The following is a 22,348-nucleotide window of genomic DNA, read 5'->3' on the forward strand; positions in this document are numbered from 1 at the left end:
AAAGGCTACAGGCATGAGCAAAAGAATAGGAACAGAATGAGAACATTGGATCAACTGAGGACTTAGACAGCAAAACATTTGGAAGATCATGAGACACTCTCCCAGTTTCTGCAGAAGGAGGGGTTTTTTGTTAAGCTCCCAGATGTCTCTGGAGGCACCAATAAAGAATGGTTTCATGTGGACTTCCAAAAGCTCTTTTTCAAGATGTGACATGCCAGTTGGGAGGAAAAACATGTGGGGGAGAGCTATGATACAGAAGTGTCATAGGCCAGGAACTTCCTGACAAGAGGGCAAGAACAGATTTCTGTCATTATGGCTGGAAAGCAATGAGGTTTCTTCAGTTTCATGGGAGTTGTTTTGCATTTCCCTGGTTGGTTAGTGGTCTGGAAAGGAAATGAGGTTGGAATGGTTGAAGCTGCAGCATTGGCAGGTGACACCACAGCTCTTTTCCTATTAAACAAGAATGACCATGAGGTACTGCAAAGAATTAAGTGATTAACGGAAATGACCATCACAGTGATCAAATTTGGTGTTGATAAATACAAAGTAAAGCATGAAGAGGAAAAATAACTATTTATGCACACTAGAGGTTCCAAATTGAAAAGTCAGAAAACTCAGTGGAAGATTTTGCTTACTACAGTCTTTTTTCCAGTCCAAATCACCAGCAGAAGATTCGTACAGCAATAGACAGTTTAAAGGTTAAGTGAAGAGATAATTCTGTATATTTCTACCTCACTTGTGAATGTATGCATAGCACTTTACCTTATCCAAAATGGTTATTATATAGTTAATAGTGTTTGGTATTAGAAAAAGAACAGAAATTCTAAATGTAGAATAATGAGTAAGGTAGAAGAGCTTTGGTAAATCAAACTGGCAGATTTGATCCAATGTGTTGCTTTTCAGTACTGGTTTGTGAACTCTCTTCACTCTAGCATATAGCAGGGAGGAAAAGAAAGTTATCTTCCATTTGATTTTTCTGAATTTCCTGAAATCTAGGACACACATTGATCCAGTTAGAGATTCTAATATGGTCAGTGCAAAAATTGTCACCAGTTCAGTACAAATATGCTTAGCTGTAAGCAGTTATTCTGGAATAAATGCTTGAACTGCAACTTGAAAATTCAAGTCTGAATTCACTACAGTATTGTCCCAGAAAAAGGTGGTCTGTGCCAAGCAGAAGCATGTGGAGACTGTGGTGAGACTACCTCTCCCTGCTGTTCCTTTTGACTTCTGTATGGAAGTGAAAAATAGGGCCTACATTTTTGTCCTAATAAAAGAAGTGGAATCTTTCAGCTGCTCCATATTGCACAACTAGTGCATCAATTACCTCTTTGTTTGGTTGCCTCAGGACAATAAAACGATGAGGAAATTGCTCTATTGCCATACATTTGTGTAAAACAGAGCCTTTCTAAATAAGGATCCATTTCTTTTTGCAAGGTTCCACCCAAGGTGTTTGTTATCCGTTGGATTGTGTGCAGTGATCCCCTAGGCAGAGGAGAAGCAATCCGTTTCTGTTTGTCTAAAAGTCTGGGTCGATCTTAATAGTTGTGATTGTGGACAAAACATTAGATTTCCAGTTTGGTGGGCCCTCAGAGGTGTCGGTTTGAGGTGGCAGAGGTTTCTTAGCAGCTGTTTTCCACTATAATGATTTTGCTTCTATTTTCTTCCCTTTCTTATTCCTGGATTCAACTGATGCATCAGGACACAGTGGCCGAGGGCATGTCTGTTTTGCATTTGTTTCTAAGGACGCTATCTATCATGGAGAATAAATTAGCATATATATTCCTTTTCTAGAAAATGTCAGATGGTGCTTTGGCCAGCCAGAGCTTGATACATTAAAATGCTTCTGAACTTTTATCAGATACAATGCAGATGATCAATTGTCTGAATAGCTTTTTGGTCACTAACCTCACTGTGTGTTGACATTTGCACATACATGTAGAGAGGTGCAAGTGATATTAGGAAGAAACAGCCACTCTTACGCTTAATCCTTTAGTGAGATAATGTAGAACACTCTGCTTTGATGTTTCCTCAGGAAACTAAACTGTTTTATTTTACAATTCAGTATACTTTTTGTGTTTTCTGTTAGAAGCTGTATGACTTTTTTTTCTTCATTTTTATCCTCCTCCTTTGCTCCAGAGCTTTTCAGATTCTCAACAATGGCTTGGCTTGCCCAGCTTGTTTGGATTACAAAAGATCATTGTCTTTGGGTCTGTTATAATGTATTTGGCCCTTTATTTTTTCTTTCTCTCTTTTTTTTTTTTCATGTGAAGTTTCCACACTGGCTTTGTCTCCACAGCCCACTGTGGTAGCACAGCTGCCAAGTTTCCCCACAGCATTAGGACAACCACTGATCCAGCAATGTGTACTGCATCACTAGCCCAGGCTGCCTGTAACTGCTTTGAGACCAGCCTTTCCCTTCTTGCTCCAGCTCGCCTACCCTTTCTCCTTTCTTTGCAGTGCCAATTGCAATGAGAAATTATGCTGTATTAAATATAAAAATTAAAATAAATCCCACACTGCTGGGAGCTGACCATGTGCTGCCCTTCCTGCACCCTTGCCCCATGTGCGTTGTGGTTGAACAACACTTGCAAAACGTGTAGTGTAGCTGGCAAGGCATCTTAAGAGCAGTGTGTCCTGCTGAACAAGCTTTTGAGCTGGCTTGAGCCATAATTTGCTGGCAGATATCTGTGTTACTGACAGTCCTTCACAGGTGGGTCTCTGGCTGGGGTTTTCAGGCCCATGCCTTGCAGAGGTTAGACTTGTATTGGAGGGAGGTGTCCTGGTGGCTTTCACAAGTCTTGGCAACAGAAGCATCAGGAAAGACTCAGAGGCCATGTAAGCAGAGACTGGTCAGTGCTAAAAAGTGGGGTGAGTAAACCTGAGGTGGAAATAGTGGGGGGAAACAGCAGGCCTGGTGCCAGCTGCCCCTTTAAAGGGCTGCACAGAATTAGTGCTCTCTGTCTCTGGCTTTTATTTAAAGGTAAGACACAGTTGGTCGGATTTCCTTCACTTGTACATCCAGTGTGAACAATTCTGAGGTATTTTGTTTTGACTATATCCTAGAATCTTCCAAAACTTGGATTTCTGACATACTGTGTCCTTCACTGTGGCTCCTTCCCATCCCAGCCTTCGGTGGGGCTGGAGGAGCCATACAGCACTGTGCTTAACCAAAGGCATCCAGAAGGCACTACCAGTTGGCATCAATTTTGGTGGTTTCAAAATTGATTTTTTGCTCCTCCTTGGAACAAAAACAGTGGCTTTACTGCTGCCCACATTGGAGTTTTTTAAAGGCTTGTATCCAGATCACGACTTCAGCTTTTTGACTTGATTTTAGCATGGCAAGAGAGACCTAGATAACAAGTATGGTTTTTGACCTATTTGTTGGTTGCTTCCTTTGCCCTCCAGGAGAGGCAGAGCTGAGCAGCAAAGCTGAGCTGCACCCCATCAGGAATGGTTTGAGGCAGAGTAGTGCCCACCACAACCACGGGCTGAAGGCCAAGGCGGCAGCGAGCAGGGGAACTGGGCACAGTCTCTGAGCGTGCCATCTTTACAGCAGCAGTGGAGCCCTTGCCAGCTCCGTGTCCATGTGTCTGGTAAGGGGGGTGCTGTGGCACATGGGGTCAGCGCCCGAGAGTCAGACCGTGCTGGGGAATCGCCTGACGCATGATTTATTCCAAAGCAGGGAGGCTGGTGCCCTGAGGCAAGCACTAAGCAAAACCCATTTTATTCTAGAGTCAATATTGTCCACTGCCTGGAAAGCTGCCAGCCTGCTCTGCGCTCGCCCTTTTCTTTCCAACAGGGAATGTCTTTCAGCCTCTAAGCATCTGATTAAAAAAGCAACTTCACTTTTCAAGCCGTTTTATTTTGTTTGGGATGGATGCCTTTCGCTTTCATTGTGCAGCCCGCCTTGCCGTCTGCGGTTCAGACTCCAGCTCACAAAAACCGGGCTCTCATTAATCACTTATTGGGGATCCAGAATACCCCGGTGAGAGCCAATGTACTTGTTTTGCTTGGTAATGTGTGAGCTGATTTGAACAAATATTGCAAATGTGGCCGATATCTTACTCTTTATTGCTGCACTCAATGTCCTTTGACAGCGCATTCAGGTAGCCTGCTCAAGGAGTGCCTGAGCAGATTGAGAAATGCCACAAAAATGCTTTATAGAGCTGGCACCTGTGCTGCACCCTCCTTTAATATAAATTGATTTATTGAATCAAGCACAGAAGCCCTGCTACAGAAACCTCAGGCTATAGTCTCTAGAGAACCACCTAATAAAACAGCCCCAACTGACACTCCTCATTAGCTTTTCCACTGATCCCAAGGCAGTATTTAAAGTGACAGTGTCCCTCTTTTTGGCCTGAATTTATCTGCTGGCTAATGCCTGTGGGTCTAATTAGCTTAGCATTATTAGTCTTATTCAGATAAGCTGCATTTCCTAACAGCTTGATTCCAACTTGTAAGAAGTAATTGGAAGTCTGTGGACCCTGTGCTCTAACCTGCTTGATTGCGCCTTTTAGCCAAAATCATGTCATTTACAAAAAGTCATCCTTTTCCCCGTTTTTTTAATTGAGCTTTTTTTGTCTAGTGAAACATTCCACATTTCTTCTGCTGAAAACCTGGCTGTATTGTTGTGTTTGAGACCTCAGCCATATCCTTTGTACAATTGCCAGGGAGAGATCAAATTTTAATTTCATAATTACTTCACGAGAAAGCAACCTTTTCCCCAGTCATGCCTGGTATTAATTTCCTTCCAGCAACTTACATTTTCATAATTTAATGATTATGGGGCACCTTTGCAGCACTGGGCCATTCTGGAGGGGAGAGAGAGGGTATCATTTTTGCAGCAGAAACCATCATCCACAGTCACCTGCCTAGTTTTCTGTGTCTGTGCTTTTGTTTCTCGCTGCAAGGTGGTGGGGAGCGGGAGGGGACATGCCTCGTTGGTGCACACAGCTAGAGCAGCTTGCTGGGCTGTGCCTGGGTGTCTGGGGCACAGCTCTGCCATGATGAATGGCTGTTTGCAATGTGCATGTTATGCATCTTTTCAGGATTTGCAGCCCTGACTGCAGGAGCAGCAGGAGGTGAGAGCTGACCTGCTGTGTACAGCACGTCTCCTGATGGTGATGAATGGCTCTTTCCCCCAAGTGTGCACATGCCACAGGAGCTGAGCCAGAGTCCTTGGGGCAGGAGAAAGCAGAAACAGGAAAATAATACTGCTGCAACAAAAGAGAAAGCTTTAGTCTGGAGTAAAGCTCCATGTAAATGACCTCTCTGGGGCCAAATGAGAGTGATAAGAATGAGGCTGCAAGAGCATCTCCTGTAAGAGCATCTCCTTCTGGAAGCTGTGCATCTAAGACCTGTCCCTGCGTGGCTGTGCATCTCCACTTGGGCTTTGCCTTGGTGTGGAATCAGGTGCTGCATATGCAAGGGCAAACAAAAGAATCCCAGTCTGTTTTGTCAGAAAGAAACTAAACTGGAATGACATAATCTTCAATCTGAAAATCCAAGCGAAAACACCCCTTCTTGATAAGGTGAAGTCTCTTTCCACACTCATGCTTTCTCTGGCTTCCCCATCTGCACAAATTTGACATAACCTCAGCTGGGTCCATAGAAGTTCTCTTTCCCTTGTTACCAAAGATTGATTTATGGCTCTGCTTCTGGCTTAGAGGAAGCCCTTTGCTCCTTGGAGGAGTTTCCAGCACTGCTGTGGAATGGCAAGGTCTCTGCTTGCTGTGTCTCACTACCTCTTCCATCCTGCACTGCAGAGATCTTTCCCAGAAAAATATATTTTGTGATTCTTCCTCAACCTCAATCTCCTTTGCTTCCAGAGGATCCCAGCTAGCAAGTGTGGAGCAGGCACTGTGAGTTTAACATGCAGCCTTTCTCTCCACAGGAATATGTGGTGCTGGTGCTCTCCAAAGTGCAGACTCTGTCTTAGGACTGTACACAGCAGTGAAGGCTCCCTTGAGGTCCAAGGCTCATGTATTAGTCTGATTTGGCTAAGCCAGAGATCACAGATGTGTAAAAGTCATGCTGAGAGATGTTTTTTGGGTTTTTTTCATTTGTAGATTGGTAGACAGAACTGGGATTTGCAAAATGAAGCATTATACACTTTCAGGTTCATAAGAAGGTGTTTCTGAATTTTCTGTGAACAATGACTGTTTTAAAACTTGTATGTTTTCCTCTTGACTTGAAAGAAGGCCTATGAGAGTATCTTGGTTAAGGTAGATCTTTCCCTAAAAACTGTTTTGTGCCCATGTGCATGCGCATCAGTCTTTGATTTGGCTTTGTCATCAGCTTTTCTCTCAACAAGCATTGCTATAGTTTGTGTGTCTTAATTATCTTTGTTTATTGTAATTTCGTTTCATTAAACTATGTGTCAGATGAGCAATAGGGGAAAAACACTGAGACACTGAACATTAGAGCTAACCTATCTAGAAGGTACTTAGTATCAGGTAGTGCTGTCTGGACTTAGAGATCCTGACTCTGCAGAAGCACAGGTGTAAGGACATTTTTTAAGATTATGGCTCAGTTGAGACATAAATGGTACAATTTTCAGTGGCTTTGTGCCTAACCTGCACTACACATCTTTTCTTCTTGATAGTAAGCATGCACTTAAGCTGGTTAGATGCCTGTAGTCCAACAGACAGTTCAGATTAACAGTTCATTTTGGACTGGTGGTTTAAGCTCTGTTGCCCAAAGGATGAGCTCTATTCCACTGATCACTTATGTGGGACGGGAAAAGAAAGAAAGAGTTTCTATCAAGTTTTGTGTTGCTTAAAGATTAAAACATGTTTTTCTGTTTGTATGACTAAAGAAAGTTGAGCTTGAGAAGGAGGTTGTTTGGATAGCTGGGGTAGTTTTGTTGTGAGTTGGATTATTTTGGGTGAGGGGGAGAGTTGGGGCAGCTGGAAGGTGTATGGATGGCCCTAGGTTTGGTGGTTTTTAGAGTAGTAGCAAATCAGTGCTAGAAATACACAAAATCTACAAACCTGTCTCAGAGATGCCTTTAGCCTTGTACTCAGTGTGAACTAGGACTTTTATAAAGCAGTAGTACTTTCTCTTGGTTGCTTGCCACAAGGAGATGTATTCTATGCTTCAAGCTAAAGCCCTTTGATGATGATTTTCTTTGCTCTTCCTTAGGTTTAATTATCAGTTTACTATTAGGTGTCACAAGCAGAGGTGTGAAACGCAGACAAATTTTCTAAAGCCAAGTGCCATGAAAAAGCAGAGCACAGCGTCTGGATTCCCCTGTCATGCACAGAACTGAACTTTCCAGGTCAGGGTGGGCTGTGTTTTCAACACCATCTGTTGTGCCTGGGGATGCCAATGCAATACTTTTTGTGACCAGTGACCTTACACAGTTTGCCACAAAAGAAAATGGAATGTGGATTTTGGTTTTAGTCATCAACTTCTATTCTTACATGAATTTGTATGTGCTTCCAAAAGGCCAATTTTAAGAACAACTTATATGGCAGGAGAACTCATAACACGTGTAGAACGTTATCTAGGATCTTGGCTCTGAAATTTGTGTGTGGGAGTTTACTGATTTTTCAAGTTCTGACCCAGAAATATGCAGGTAACTTTGATGATCTTTTATTTCAAGAGCGTAAAAGCACTAATGACCCCAGCACTCTAAGAAGTTTCTGTAGATTGTGTTGTGCATTTAGTAGCTCCTGGTTATTTTTTCACCATGCATTTAGAGCAGATTCCAGTTAGCATATGAGTAACATCATGTCAGTCCTAGTTCTTTTGTTCTGACATCTCTTTTGGCTCCTGGTGCGATTTGGCCCGGTTTTCCAAAATGTTGATCCTGAGTCCAAATGTAACTTTGTGGGTGGTACGTATGTCAAGGCCTAGTTCAGTATTTTTGGACAGCAGTAGCATTTCATAATTCTTTTGAAATGAAAAGAAGAAACAAAGTTAACTGAAAAAAATGCAGCTAGATCTAGCTGGGCACAAGCTTGCCTTTTCTACTCCCCACTGCTCCCCCTGTTTTTCCATTTGGAAAAATAGAGGCTTACGTGGCAGAAGCACTTAGCAAGCTCTAGCTCATTCAGAGCTGGAAGCAATAGCATTGCCTTGTCTTTATAACCTTTCTTGTCATGCCCTGGTAGCCACCAAAACCTCCTGGGATCTGGACAAGGAAGACAGAGAGTGGGAGAGGGGAGGGCTGCAACACTGTGTTGTTAAACAAGTGAGCTGGGCTGAATTACACATAGAACTGAATAAGGCCATGCTGGCAATAAAAGAGCCAAACCACCCCCTCAGGTTCTCTGTATGTCTGTGTTTGATATACCTACTGCTGTATGATATCTTTATATACATTACACTACAGTATAAATGCGACTTTATTACATAAAATCAAGAGAAAGCGTCCAGAAGGTTGTAGCCTATGTGAAATAAACCCACATACAAAATACAGGAGGTTTCAGAGGGCATGAATGAAAATGAACTTCATGTCTTCTTTCTGCCTCCCCAGTGCAGTTGCTGCGTTGTTAGCTGAAAAGCTGTGCTTCATGCTTCTCTTGCAGCTTACCACACACTAGTGTATTATTTTCTCTGTTTCTCTGGTAAAGCAGGACACAGGTACTTTTCTAGAGTGTCCCGGGTTGCTTTTCAGTGTATCTGTGCTACCTCGGATGCTGTGGTTGCAGTTCTGGGCATTGTTTTTTAAGTGATGGTAATTTTTCAGGCAATAGCAACATCAACAGAAAAAGCACATTTGAGATGAGTTTGACACCCAAGTTCTAAGCCCGAGAGGTGACAGGCTGTGAGTAACCACGAAATAAATCGCAGTAGCTCTCTGGGCCTCACTTAGCTGCACAGTTTCAGGAGGTCACAGGCTAGCCAGCTGCTCTCCCTAATCTGCTGATGGAACATGTTAGCTGCAATGTCCTTAGACTGAGGTGTCACAGTTGAAGGCCTGAGGGACAGTGGGTTTTTAATGGTTCCCTAAAGAAGCTGCACTCAGCAGTGGGGAGCATTCTTTGAAGGACACTGGCCTAAAGGACACTTTTTTCCCTTCTTCCTAAAGCACAGTCAGTGTGAGGTGTTGTGCAGGAGAATATAAGGAGAAAGAGGAGAGAGGGGGAAGAAACCTTGGTCCCTTGGTCCCTGTTTTAAGTTTTTGTCAACTTACAGGACAGTGTAAAGTGAGGGCTTTGGTCTTAAATATTTGTGGTTACCTTGCAGATAATATAGTCTGTGTGTGAAGAATGGGCTTTTTTTTTTTTTTTTAAAAAGGAGGCTGCAAGTAGTTAAGCCACATCATTTTAGTCTGGTTTGCTGTTTTAACAAATATGTACAACAATGTGAACATCCAGTAGGAATGGTTGTCTTCTCAGGCTTGTGGCTTGATTATCATTTGACTGATGCCCACAATAGACTCAGCTGATACCCATTTTCTTGGTGGCAGAGCACAACTGGCTCTATGCAAGGCATAGTTCAGACTCATCAAGGATGTTTTCCCAGGGCTTCCAGTACTGTAGGTCCAGTTGGAAATTTCTAAACATGTTCCTGAGTAGTCAGAAATAATAAATTGTTTGCTCTACATTCAAACCAGGATATCCAAGTTAGTGAGTGAGGCAGAGATATTTGGTGGGAATAAAGGAAGGAGCAAGAGCAAAATCCATGACTGATTCCTCCTTCTCAGCTAAATGCTGTTCCAGGTTTTAAACATCAGGGAAGTATTATCATGTTGGCTACATATAGTAATTTGTGCCTCTTTGTTTTGTTTAAGAGCTAATTTATTTGCCCTCCCCAGTGCAGAATGCCATTTGAATGCCTTCGCTGTATTGTGTCTTAAAGAGATGGCCAAATATTATGGTTATATATTCTAAGATATTCTTGACTACATGAAGGACGCGCTGCATTTTGCAAACCTCACCTAGTTTCATTGTGGGATTTTATATATAGTAATATTTTTTAATGTGTGAGGGGAACCCTCCACTACTGTATCTTGTATGCATTTTGGTTGGTTTTCTCTTTTTTCTTGGTCCTTCCTCACCTCCAGAGCCCTAATATGATCCCTTCCTGTGATTACTGGGAAATGTAAAGGTGGGGCTTAAATGTCTATGCAATTCTCAGTAAGTCTGGGTCTTGCCTGGGTGATGCAGCATGTACAGCACCATTTATTGATCCCAGGCCTGTGCCATATTTTGGTGAAGCAGGGGGCAGTTTGATTACAATATAGGATTTCACCCTTAATTTCCTGCTGGTTTACGTGACAGCCTTAACATTGCATAAACCCAATCCCATGGAGCTCAGGCAGCCGTCCTGCAGAGCTACAAAGCAGGGGCTGGCAGGGGATCTGCCCAGCACCTTCCCTCCCCGTCCAGTTTGTGCACTCGGGTTGCTTTTGGTGTCACCCTGAGGGCTTTGGGCATGGATGGGCCGGGAGGGAAGCACAACATGCAGGGAAAGGCTGAGGAGGGATGACTTTGTGGTATGAAGGGAAGCATGCCCTTCTGGGGCAATGCACCTTAGCCAAAAAGGTACCAGCAGCTGAGCTCAAGCATGTATCATGCAAACCACAGGACTCTACAGCTTATGAGAATGTCATCTTCTGTTGGGTTTTTCTTTATTATTTCTCACTGGCAAAATTGCTAACCTTCTCACCTCATCAGTGTCAACAGCTGGATGTGTAAAAGGTAGAGTACGCAGGCATGCGGTAAACAGAATCAGAGCATGAGCATTTACTTCCTTGTCTCTTGTCCATGGGAAAGCTGTTGTGAAATGTGAAACCTCTGACAACCTTGACTGTTGCAGTCAAGGTCAAATGAGCACTAAATATCCTAAGACTTCAGCACATGAAGCTTGTCTCAGTTTCTGTGGTCCTGGAGGGTGAGAATAGGATCAGACAGCTGTTTCACACCATGTGTACATGTCCTGTCATTGCTCACGTTTCACACTAACAGTGTCAATCTAGGCATTGTTTAGTTTCTTGGGTTTGGAGTTGTTTTGTTTGGGTTTTCTATTTGGTTGGATTTGGGTTTTTTTATGACACTGTATTATGGTATAGCTGGTACCATATGCGACAATATCTTACCTGATTAGGATGTTATTCCAGTTCACCTCTTTCTTTGCAATCAATAGGAGCAGCCTGGCATGTTAGATATTTTCCCATCTTCACTTTTCCTTTTGGTGAAATGGATAACTATTTACAGAAAACCTTCCTGCAGAAAAAGAAATTTACATCTTGGTTCAAAGACAGAGTCCCTAGGAAAAATAATGATTCCCCCCCACCCCCCCACCCCATTTTTGAAATCACAGCTGCTTGTTTCAGGGCACTGGGTCACTAATTGAGTACAAGCTTCATAAATGTTGTTTGTCCTCCCCCCACAGGGCATACAAAACCATTGAGGAAGATGACTTGAAGTTTCCCCTTATATATGGAGAAGGCAAGAAGGTGGGCACATTCGCTTTCCTCAGACCAAAGGAAGAAGGAATTCTGTGCTGTTTACCATTCAGTTTAGCCTATGGCAGTCCAGTGGTTTCCACTCAGTATCTCTTTATTTTATCATTTTGACAGCTTGAAAGAATATCTTAGTTCTGTCATAAATCAGTCTCATGTCTGGGGGGTGGTGGGGAGAGCTCAACACAGTAATAAGCATTTTACAGCAGTCATTTGTTGTTTAGTTTGCTTTTGTTTTTCTTTCATCATAAATAGGCTACAATGAGACTGTCGTAAGTAATTGACTTTAAATGTTCCTGTTTCATTGTAAAATATAACTAGAACAAAGCAGGAAGATATTTAATAGTGCTCTGAGATGCAAAACTCTAATTTAGGAAGAGAAGGGATCAGGGCAGGATTTGTAAAGTATAACACTTTGACACTAGCTGAAGAAGATAAGGTTATGGGAACTCACTGTTGAATTTTTCTGATGTGTGAAGGTTGATAGTTGAAAGGAAGAAACACTGTTCTGTTTGTTAGGCTTTGTTTTCAGCTCTGTGATTAAGAACAGTGAGATCGTTAGTGTTGGTCCCAGCAAGCTTAGCTGGATGCAGCAATAGGATCAATATAAGGATGCAGTGGTGTCAGTTTGCTGATATTGGTATGCTTGCTGTGTTTCTAAATAGTGCTCCTCTGCTTCATTAGGTTCTTATCTCAATGCAAAAATAGACACTTTTCAAAATTAGTCCATGTTTTGAAGATTCAGACCTGCACCTTATCTCTGAATTTCATTAGCTTTATAATTATTTGCAAAATGTTTCATGCACATCTTTTTAATTTACTTTCTTATGGCCCTGTAGAGCCAGGAGTCACTGAGGCAAAATGATTCTGAGTCAGTTGATCACCATTAGTGATGCTGAGCTCCCTTGCTCAGAAGCTGCTGTGGCTAAGGTTGAGTTTGGGGGAAGTGATCAGCAAAGCACAGAGAGCAAGGTTCCCTGGGAGGCTGAATGCCTGGTCAGTCTTTGGAGCAGCTTTAATGAAGGAGAGGCAGAACCTCTTGGGACACCACTCATGTCGCAGAGGAAGGTGCTGGGGGAATGAAGTGGTAGATATGAAGGAACTGCAGACCTGCTGCAGACTGACTCTGCCTAGAAGAGAACACTGTGGTCAGTGCTTCTGTCACGTATGTGTTCAGCAGTTTAGGGTAGCCTTTGGTGCTTTTCCCTGGTAAAGGGAGTATACAACAATATGTCAATAGGAAGATACCACGGATTTGTTATGTGTGTAGTTGAGCTCCTTGTCCTCTTTGTAAAACCTATACTAACAATATAATTTGCTGAAGGAATGCTCTCATAGACTGGTGTGGACAGTGAGGACATTGGGTTAAGTTTCTATAGACCCAGTACCTTAGAGATGGTGAGTGGGACGTGGATGAAAACAAAGCTTGGAATAAGGAGAAAAATGAAGATGGCATGATTGTGAAAAGCTTTGACATTGATTGGCTATGTTAAATCTAGTGTTTCTGGGAGAGAAAAGGGAATTCATCCCTAACTGCAGCAGTTACAGAGTTGGAATATTATCTCATTCCTTATTGGCACAGTCCATGTAACAAGATTTTATCCCACTGCTTTTCTTTATTTCCAGGCTCGGGTTATGGCAACAATTGGAGTGACCCGAGGACTGGGAGACCATGACCTGAAAGTGCACGACTCCAATATATACATCAAACCTTTCCTGTCCTCATCTCCTGAGGTAAAACAGCCAAGGTTCAACTATCTGATTTGTGAGAGGGAAATAAATTTACTTAGTGTGTTCATTTGTTCTTCTCAAATCATCCATTTTGATTGTGACCCAGTCCAGGTAACATGCTGTCCTTTCTGAAGATGCAGCATGATAGTAACATCCACATAGGAGGAACTAAGTTCATAGTAGATTGTAAGTTCCCCAGCTGTGTGCTGATTGCTCCACATCCCTGCAGAGCACTGATGATTCCTTCTCACTCCCTGTTCTATGGTTATTCCGTAGCCTTACCATTCAGTGTGACAGATGCCTATATCTCCTTCTACCTTCATGTGCTCCAGCTCCCGTAAAGGCTTGCATCATGCTGCCTTCACAGAAGATGTAAATCTGTGTACTGCAGAAGGGATGTCTTCCACAGCAGTGTAGTATCCTGCTTTACGAAGAGAATACCAGATCAACTCTTAAGCAGGAAAATTCCAAGAGTCATAGGAAGGGTACTTTATGCTTCCATCTGTCTGCCCCTTAACCTTCAGTTCTTTTGATAGTTTTGTGTAAACACCAAATAATGACAGTGTGCATTCCCAAATGATGGTGTTATGAGGAGACTATGTGGTATTTGGCTTAGGGGTAGTTTCAAATGTCTCCTTCATTTCGAATGGCCTCATCACAAGCAGTTCCACCCAGTTTTTGACCACTGGAGACCTTGCAGTGAAGGATATCAAGCCTTCCAAAGGGATTTAAATGTATTTGTTAACAAGGAGCATGCAAGCCTTGCTTTTTTTTTCTCCTATTGTAACTGCATTCCTGCTGTTCCTACATCAAGGAACAGATGTCACACATTTTTCATAAAATATTAAGCAAGGGCAAACCATCTGATGACAGCACAAAAAGAGGCAGCTTTGCTTCCATGGCCCAAATGCTGAAAACTGTCCATTGTCAACTGGATTGCCAAAGTTTTAACCATGCCCAGTATTTGACCTTGAATTTGTTGCTTGCTATAGCAGTATGAGAGAATGAAATCATACAAATAACATCATACTGTTAAGAAGGAACCAAATTATTAAGTAAACCTTGCTTATAACATCTTTGAGGCATATTTGTCATGAATGTTTCAGGCTGCTCAAAGAATCACCAACAATAGTATCAACAAAAGCAGGTTCAATATTAAAATGAAAGCACAACAAAGTGTTGGCAAGGTTCACTCTACTACTTACTGGATTGTTGGAGCACACAGAGAAAAAATTGGACTGAAATCTAAAATCAGTCAATCTAAAACTAAAGTTAGCAAAAATTATGTATGTGGAAGCTGGGGACAAAAAAGCTTATGGGTAAGGAAGAAGGATAAGGGAAAGGTTAAGGATAAAAAGGAATAAGGGAGACCCTCCTGTTGAGTCACAAGGTTCAGAGTAGACCCCCTTGCTAAACTTTTCTCTGGACTTGATCACCAGTTTAGGCCTAAAAGTTTTAACAACACTTAATCAATAGCTGAATTTAAACAATTTAACAGAAGATTCTGTAGAATTTACTGTAAGCACAACAGTAACTGACTTAACTTTAGGTAAGAATAAGTTTCCAAGGCTGTTTGAAAAAAAACCAGGAGCTCTTTAGACGGCACAAGTTCCTGGGAGCAGCCAGTGTTTCTGATAAGCTTGAGAGAAGCTCAGCCCAGGTGCTGCTCACCAAGGCCAAGGCCTGACAGCATTTCTGAGCTCATAGTCTGGCCTGAGGAGGGGCAGGGAGGAAGGATGCCCCACCCCACAACTAAAGGTGATCTGGCTTACTCCAGAGTCCCCTCTCGCCTCTGTGCCTATAAACAGAGATATAAAATTTATATGTATTTCTTATATATAAATTATATAGTAAAATTCCAATTATAAAAATAAATATTTTTAAAGTGCTGAGAGAACCCAGCCCTGAAGAAAAGAGAGAGATCTACAGACAGCCCCTTCTTCATGTTTCCTTGTACTTTCCCCCTTTGAATGTGTGGTGTCCCTCACTTGAGACCTGCTCTTGTTCTCCTCAGCCAGGCAGGCAGGAGCTCTACACTCATCACTGTGGTGGATTTAATGTCAGAAAAATGACGCAATTCTACCTATTTATTTTTCTTTCTGGCTTGCTGGGATCCAGTGTTTCTGGGGTGCATAATGGCTGCAGCACAGCATCCCAGCAGTATCATCTCTGCCAATTGCTGCCGCAGTGTTTGTGTGTGTCTATAAACCAAAGCTTCTCATGGGCTTTTCTGATTTGTGGGGAATGTGTCTGTACATGTTCAAAGTCTGGAATGTGGCATCCAGTTCGTATGCTAGCCACGTTTCAGTATCTCTTAACTGCTTTGCAAAAGGGAAGCAAAATTGGCTTTGTTTCCACATCCTCTTCACAGCTAAATTCAGCAGAAATGTATGAGGGCAGGAGGAGGAAAGAGAGCACCAGCCACCTTAATTTAGAGATATTGGCAAAAAAACCCTTGAGTATTATTAGGAAGTAGCATATGCTCCAACTTGCTTTCTATTGCACCTCCTCCTCTTAACCATCTCTTGCCTCTCTTCCCAGAGAGAGCCCCAGTGCTTTAACTCCTCATGTTTTTCCCTGACTTGTTCTGTCCAAACATGGGCAGCGCACCTTGCTCAGAAACCAGCATTAAGAAACAACGTCTTTATTCTGCCATCTGGGAGGCTTGGCACTTTGAAGCAAAGGCAGTGGTGTCAGGCAGCAGTCCTATTTGGTCCCTGTGCAGCACTGGATTTTGAATTGTTTATATAGAGGTAGGGAAGCACATGTGTGGTTTCCAGACCTGGAAAAGGGAGGCACAGGAAATTAAGGCACAGAGTGAGTCGTGACAGAAGGAAGATCCAAGTCCTCTGGCTTCTGTTTCTGTGCCGTAATTGCAGTGTTCTTTCTCGAGTAAGGGGCAGTGTGGTGAGTTTTCTGAACATTTTATTTCCAGAATGACAAAGTTCTGGTATGCCTATCCACCAAAATTTAGCTCAAGGAAAGGTAAACATCCCTGAGACTACATCCAGAAATAGGCATATAATAGTAATTTGAGGGTGGTGTGAAATGATACTTTGACAGAGTGCCAGGCTATGGGAGGAAAAGTCATGCAGCCAAGACTGACAAATGTAATCAGTATTCACTGGCTCAGCTGTTATGAGACCAGATTTGGAGGACTTCTGCAGGTTGGTGAGCTCTAGAGATTTGAACCTTTTATCATGAACTGCAGTAGCACAAAGCAGGCAAGCCATGGCTGAGGCTCTCTGGCATGGAATTAAATATTTATTTTTCATAATGGAACAGTTAATTTGAAAGCTTTCAGCAAGAAATTCTGCTTTTCAAAACTTAGAGCGACCTTGTTGCAGATGAAAAGCAGAATTTCATCCCGAAATTTTTTGAGTGGCAGCTCAACTATTTGGTGGGGAAAGACATGGCTCTGATGGCAGCATTTGGCCCTTGCTAGCAAGGAACCCGAAGCCAGCCACCAGAGCAAATGATAAGAAGGTAATGAAGAAGAATTTTTGTTATTCTGTTGTTCTTAAAATCTTTCTGACAACTCCAGAAATATGTCCAAGGAGACCATTTTAGATTCATATCTGCCTTCTGGAGAAATCCTCAGGAATTGCGCCATCCAAAGGAACAAGTAAGGCAAATACATAGAGAAGCACAGTATGATCAAAGAGAGTCAAAATGGCTTCAGGAAGCAAACATCACACTCAAGTGGCTTCAGGTCCTTGAGGTTATGCCAACAAGAGAATTAAAATAATAATAATAATAAATACAATTGATACTCTTGGCATGAGCACTTTGATTCCTCAGAACATTTGAGAAACTGTTGTGCATCACAGGTTATTAATATGAAAGATATGAAGCTACAGACAAAGTGGAAAGTTGGCACAGTCTACTGGAAATTGGCTAACGGGCAGGAAACAAAGGGTGGCAGTAAAAAGCTAACAGGAGATTAATTGGTGAGTGCTGCAGGGAGCAGTGTTGGGACCCACTTTTTATTATTTACATATAAATTACATGGAGAGTGGCATTGAAAGATCTCATCATTTGCCAGGAAAGCTGCACTGGATAACACTGTGCATAAAAGGGACGATACAATTAAGAAAGGGCTTAATTTATTGAAGTAGCTGGGTTGATCAATAGTGCAGGCGAGTGAATGCAGGCTATTGTTTAGCTGGAATTCCCCGGAGGCCCGCTGCTGAGGAGCACCTCAGGTGGCTGCAGGCTCGCATGTCACTCTGTTGTGAGCAGTTTTCCAGCCGCAGGGACTCGCGTTGGCTGCCTCTTAAAAACAGACCTGGCCAACGAGGCACAGCGCCTTCACAGGGCTGCCGTGGTCCTTTGCAGCAGCCAAAGGCAAGGCTTTGTCTGGTCTGGTGGGTAGATCTGTTTGAAATGTAAATAAAAACCAACCCACCTGTTTGTTCATTGCTTGCCCAGAGCGGTTTTCTCAGTGCTCTTGACTGCATGTAGGTAATACATAATACGAGAAAAAAATACCTGGATTGAAGAAGGACATTATTTGACAAACTACATAATGCGTGTTCAGAAAGATGTGTATGACTATGGGCTCTAGTGGTGTGTGTCCACTGTTGCCTGTCAGCAGATCTGTAAGTACTAGTCAGGTTAAGTAGAATTATTCTATCTGTAGGATATAAGGGTAACCCAGTGCTTATTGCTGTAGCTTCATGGCTGGCTGTGCTGCTGAGGTTCTTTTGCTTGTTCCTAATAGTTTTTTACATTTTCTGGTTGCTAACATCAAGTTCAGCTTGTTAACAGATCAGCTACTTTACATCAATAAGACATCAGCAGATGGCAGAAGTATGGTGACCAAACTTGGCTCCTTCCAGGGCTGCCCTGATACTCCAGAGTGATTAATTTAAGGAGTGAGAAACTCACTCTTCACACAGAAGGGGCTGGTAGGCTGGAGGGAGTTGCTGAGAGGGCTCTCAGGACATCATGGGAGGCCAAGGACACAAATTCTGTGGGGCGCTTTCAGGAGTGATGACTGGCTGCAGAAGCAGCGATTCACAAGGAAAAGACTGAAGATTCAAGATGGCATTGTTAGAACATTTGTCAAGGGTGCTGCACCAGTTAAGGAAACATCTGTGCTGCCAGTCATTGCATTGTCCAGCCAGCTCACCTGAAGGAGCAGGGTTCTGCAATGCTGCTTTACAGTGTGAGCAGCTTTGCACAAGCATGTGTCACCAACAGAACTTTCCTTAAACCTCACTCTTTACTTCCCTGAAGTACAGCTACAGGAAGGAGGCAGTCATTGGGAATGTTTACTCTGGAATCTAAAAAAATTAAGTAGCTTTTGTTCACATAAGATTTAAAGGGCTGTGGGTTCATTGCTGTTGCAGGCACTTAGGTAATTCCCTGGATGTCTCCTCATACTTCAAAACTGTGACATATCATACTCTCACCTTTTTTGTACAGTGTGGAATGTGCTGTGGGTGCTGCACACTGTGGGATGTGTGTGGAGTGGGTGTTCAGTGAGCCCTGCTGGGCTGAGCTTCTGTTCCCCGTGCCCTGGTGGTGCTGCCCAGCCTGTGTGCCTCCAGGAGCTCTGCTGTCACACTGCTCCAAGCCAGATGAAGGCACAGGGTGCTACTGCAAGAGACCCTCATTGACCCAAGAAAGAACTAGAACAAAGGTACTGGCAGAAGAATGAAGGGTTAGGAGCTGGTTACTTTCTGCACCTGGACAAGGCAGTCTGTGAACATAACCTGACCCTGCAATAGACTGGACAGCTCTAACTCTTTTTTGTCAGCAACATATTAGGGGCACCTACAGTTGTATTTAAGAAATCCAAGGCAAGACACAAAGAAAGGGCTTAAGGTAACTGGAAGGCAGACAAAACTGCATTGAATGTTTCTTTGCATGCCCAACTGGTCCTTTTATGCAACAATTTTACGTCAATTACCCCAAGCTTGTCTCCTGTAGCCTTGGCACTCTCTTTTCCTTAGCCTGGGGACTAGCCTGACACCTCCCTGTCCTCTGTGTCTCTTCTGACATCTAGTTTCCTCTCAACATATGCCTTTCTGCTGGAGGTGCCCAGTTCACAAAGCTTGTCCTTTTAGGCACTACCATACCTTCTTCCTAGATTACATAGTAAATCAGTGAATGCATTTTTTTTCCTGTTCCCCTAAAACAAAACATATTCTTGGTAAAATGATCTCTTCTTGATATTGCTCATGGACTGGCTCTAGGTAGCTTTGAAAAGTTGCTCATCTATCCCAGTGCCACTCCTCAGACAAAATGGTTGGTTTCAGGAGGATTCCAATCAGTGATGCATGGTTTTGCTTTCCTGCCTTCCCCACCTAAGCTGCAAAAATGGCTCCTGTGATGTAATGTGTCTTTTGCCTCGGTTGGGATGTGCTTTTCCCAGCACAGATGTTTGAAGCTTGGTTAGCCCTACCAGGGGCTTGGTGCTGAGTGCATCCCTGAGCATTAACTGTGATGCTTTCTCAAGTATTTGCTGGTCCCCAAGAGATCTGACCAGAACACGTGTATATTGATGGTTGTGTTGGCCAACTCAGCCTCCACACCCCAATGATTTCTGAGTTGCAGCTGTGGGCTGTTAAGGCTGAAATAAATTCTGGGAGACTATGACATCTACTGATTTCTGTACAATAAGCTTGAGATGAGAGCTGTGCTGCGTATAGGGGTCTTTTCTGTATTCCCACTCAAGTCTGAATAAGCAGATATGCTCTAATGAAGAGAGTATCTTGCCTTGAATTTAATCCTCTCCAAAGTCCTTATTCAGCTGCTACCTTAGATAATGAAGTGAAGGTTACATTTTACAAATGACCTTCTTGTGCTTTTGAGTGAAAGGCGAACTGGTAAGGATTAGCAGTCAGATCTAGGTGATTTTTTTTTTCTCTGGTACTGGTTGAAGTCCCATAAAAGCGTAATTACATTAAAAGGTCCAGGCATTTTATATGCATTGCCTGCTTCATGGCTCCTAAGGGGAGAGTGCACCATGAGGGAGAATAAAACAACTCATATTTTCTTGTTATGCCCAGTGCTTATCCTGACTAACTGCTGTTAGTGGAGTCCAGGACTGGAGCAGGGTGCGTGATGAGGTGTACTGTTTCCGAATTTCAGTATAGGTGATCCCTGCCTCCTGTCTGCCTTGCCATGGTTGTTACAGTTCTTTCAAACTGTGGTTGTTGCTGTGGTAATTAAAGTGCTCTGTGGGTGCTTCCTAATGGCTCCCCATCACAACCTGGGAATTGCAGGCATTTCTCAGCTGGAGTACATCACGTGCTGGAAGGGGAGTTACGCCAAGCTAAAGGCTTATTTTAAAACACTTTCTATGGCCTTTGCTTGCGTTCTGGCTCAGCTGATGGCCCCACAGTAACCCCCACTGTGACTGCCTCCACCACTCTCAGCCTCTCTGGAAAGAGGATTGTGGAAGTTGTTTTAAAAGGCAGGCTGTGAAGAGGTGCCAGCAGTGATCAGCCTGACTAGGGCTGCAGACAGATAAATTGAAGTCAGTGGGTATTTTAATAGTGCAAATAAGCTTCACTTTTGTACAGATCCTGAATTGGTCTGTAGCTACTGAAATCCTTTCAGATACATGTGACTGAGCAGTTTTTCTGCATTTCATGGAACCACTCACTTGCTCAGGCAAAGCTCGAGTGCAGCAGCTGCCTCAGGTTTAGAAAAGTGAATGCAATGCTGGCTGTCAGACAGGCATTTCCAAACATGCAGTCTGGCAGACTTAAATGGATCAGGACAAATAGTGAAAACAATTATTTGTGAATATTTTATTAGAAAATATCAAAAATTCATCAAATAAATTATTCAGCTTCCATATGACTAGTCCTGCCAATGATAGGGAGGAGCCTCATGCACTGAAGCCAGGCTGCCGGGTGGGGGAGGCTTCAAGTGCTTCTGGCATCAGGCAGCACAGTGCCTTAGAGCCTGGTTTCAGAACACTTGCATCCATCCAGCCTGGGGTTAGCACCTGAGCCACGCTGAGCTGCAGCAGGAAGGGCTGCTGTGTGGAGGGCTGAGTTGGAGACAGACTCCTCCAGTGCCATGGGAGGTTATGTCGGTGCCCTGGCTGAACCTGATAAACTCACAGCCAAACTCAGCAATGTTTCACAAACAGGTCTGACAATCACCTCCTTCATGAATGTGCCTTGGGTTTTTTTTTCTTTTAGGTGCGAGTCTATGACCTCCTGCAGTACGAGCATGGGCCAGATGATGTTCTGATCCTAGCTACTGATGGACTCTGGGATGTGCTATTAAATGAAGAAGTGGCAGAAGCTGTCACTAACTTTCTACCAAACTGTGACCCTGATGATCCCCACAGGTTCGTGCTCATCCCCAATTTTCTAACTTCTCCATAGAAGAGCACTTTCTGGTAACGTATTTTTGTAGAAAGTATGATATGAATAACATTTAGGAAATATGCAACACTTACAAGAAGACATTTTTATAGGTTGGATGGAGCTTCTACAGCAAATGTGAGCAGTTAGAGCAGAAATGCCTGCATTCAAAGGAGTAGGTGTGGGATTGCAGTATCATGACATGGGATCCATTTTGTTTGCTTTGTGAGGTCCTGTGAAAACTGTAGTAGGCTGGGGTCTTGGAAGAGCATGGCAACAAGTCTCTCATCTGGACAATCCCGTAACACTAAAGATTGTTTCTCAGAAGGACATCCTCAGCATCTCCCTCTCTCTCTCTCACTGTGTTTGTATATAAATACTGCACACTGTGGTTCCCACTCATGGTCTGACCTTTAAACCCACCTTCCATAGAGGATGCTCAGTGCTACCAGCTGCAGGACAGGTGTGACAGAACAGGTAGAAAGTCTGACTTGTATTTCATTTAATTAGATCCTGCTTCATTTCATCATTTTAATCTACCTCATGCTCTTCATTTTTCTGTCTTTATCACATCTTAGATTATCAGTTTCTGTCCTTAAAACATACCATCATGCAAACAAGTTCCCAAACAACCATCTAGAGGCTTTCTGACTTGAGTGAGTCCATAGGTTTGTCTGCTACTGAGTTCTGTGTCACTATGAATTAAAACATTATGCCAGAGATCAGAAATCTCTTGCTTGTAAATGGGACTGTGAAAGTGGAAAGAGCTTTATTTCTTCTTAGGGACTGTTCAGGAAGGGAAGTGTGTGTTGCTAGTGAATTTAGGGCCATCTGCCACTTTGTTCTGCCCTCACCCTTGGCTGAG

The 22,348-nt window shown here is 43.1% G+C and overlaps 1 protein-coding gene across 1 annotated transcript in view; it reads left to right on the top strand.

Moving 5' to 3' along the window:
• PPM1H (protein phosphatase, Mg2+/Mn2+ dependent 1H) overlaps window positions 1-22,348 on the top strand; it is a 130,927-nt gene that overhangs the window by 98,641 nt on the left and 9,938 nt on the right. Inside the window, exons 7-9 of the mRNA XM_041411342.1 lie at window positions 11,350-11,413; window positions 13,046-13,153; window positions 21,316-21,467. Of these exons, the coding sequence (XP_041267276.1) occupies window positions 11,350-11,413; window positions 13,046-13,153; window positions 21,316-21,467 (324 nt within the window). The remainder of the gene's footprint in view (window positions 1-11,349; window positions 11,414-13,045; window positions 13,154-21,315; window positions 21,468-22,348) is intronic.

The sequence above is a fragment of the Onychostruthus taczanowskii genome, unplaced genomic scaffold, assembly GCF_017590055.1.
Source record: "Onychostruthus taczanowskii isolate IOZ18803 unplaced genomic scaffold, ASM1759005v1 scaffold35, whole genome shotgun sequence".
Lineage (NCBI taxonomy): Eukaryota > Metazoa > Chordata > Aves > Passeriformes > Passeridae > Onychostruthus > Onychostruthus taczanowskii.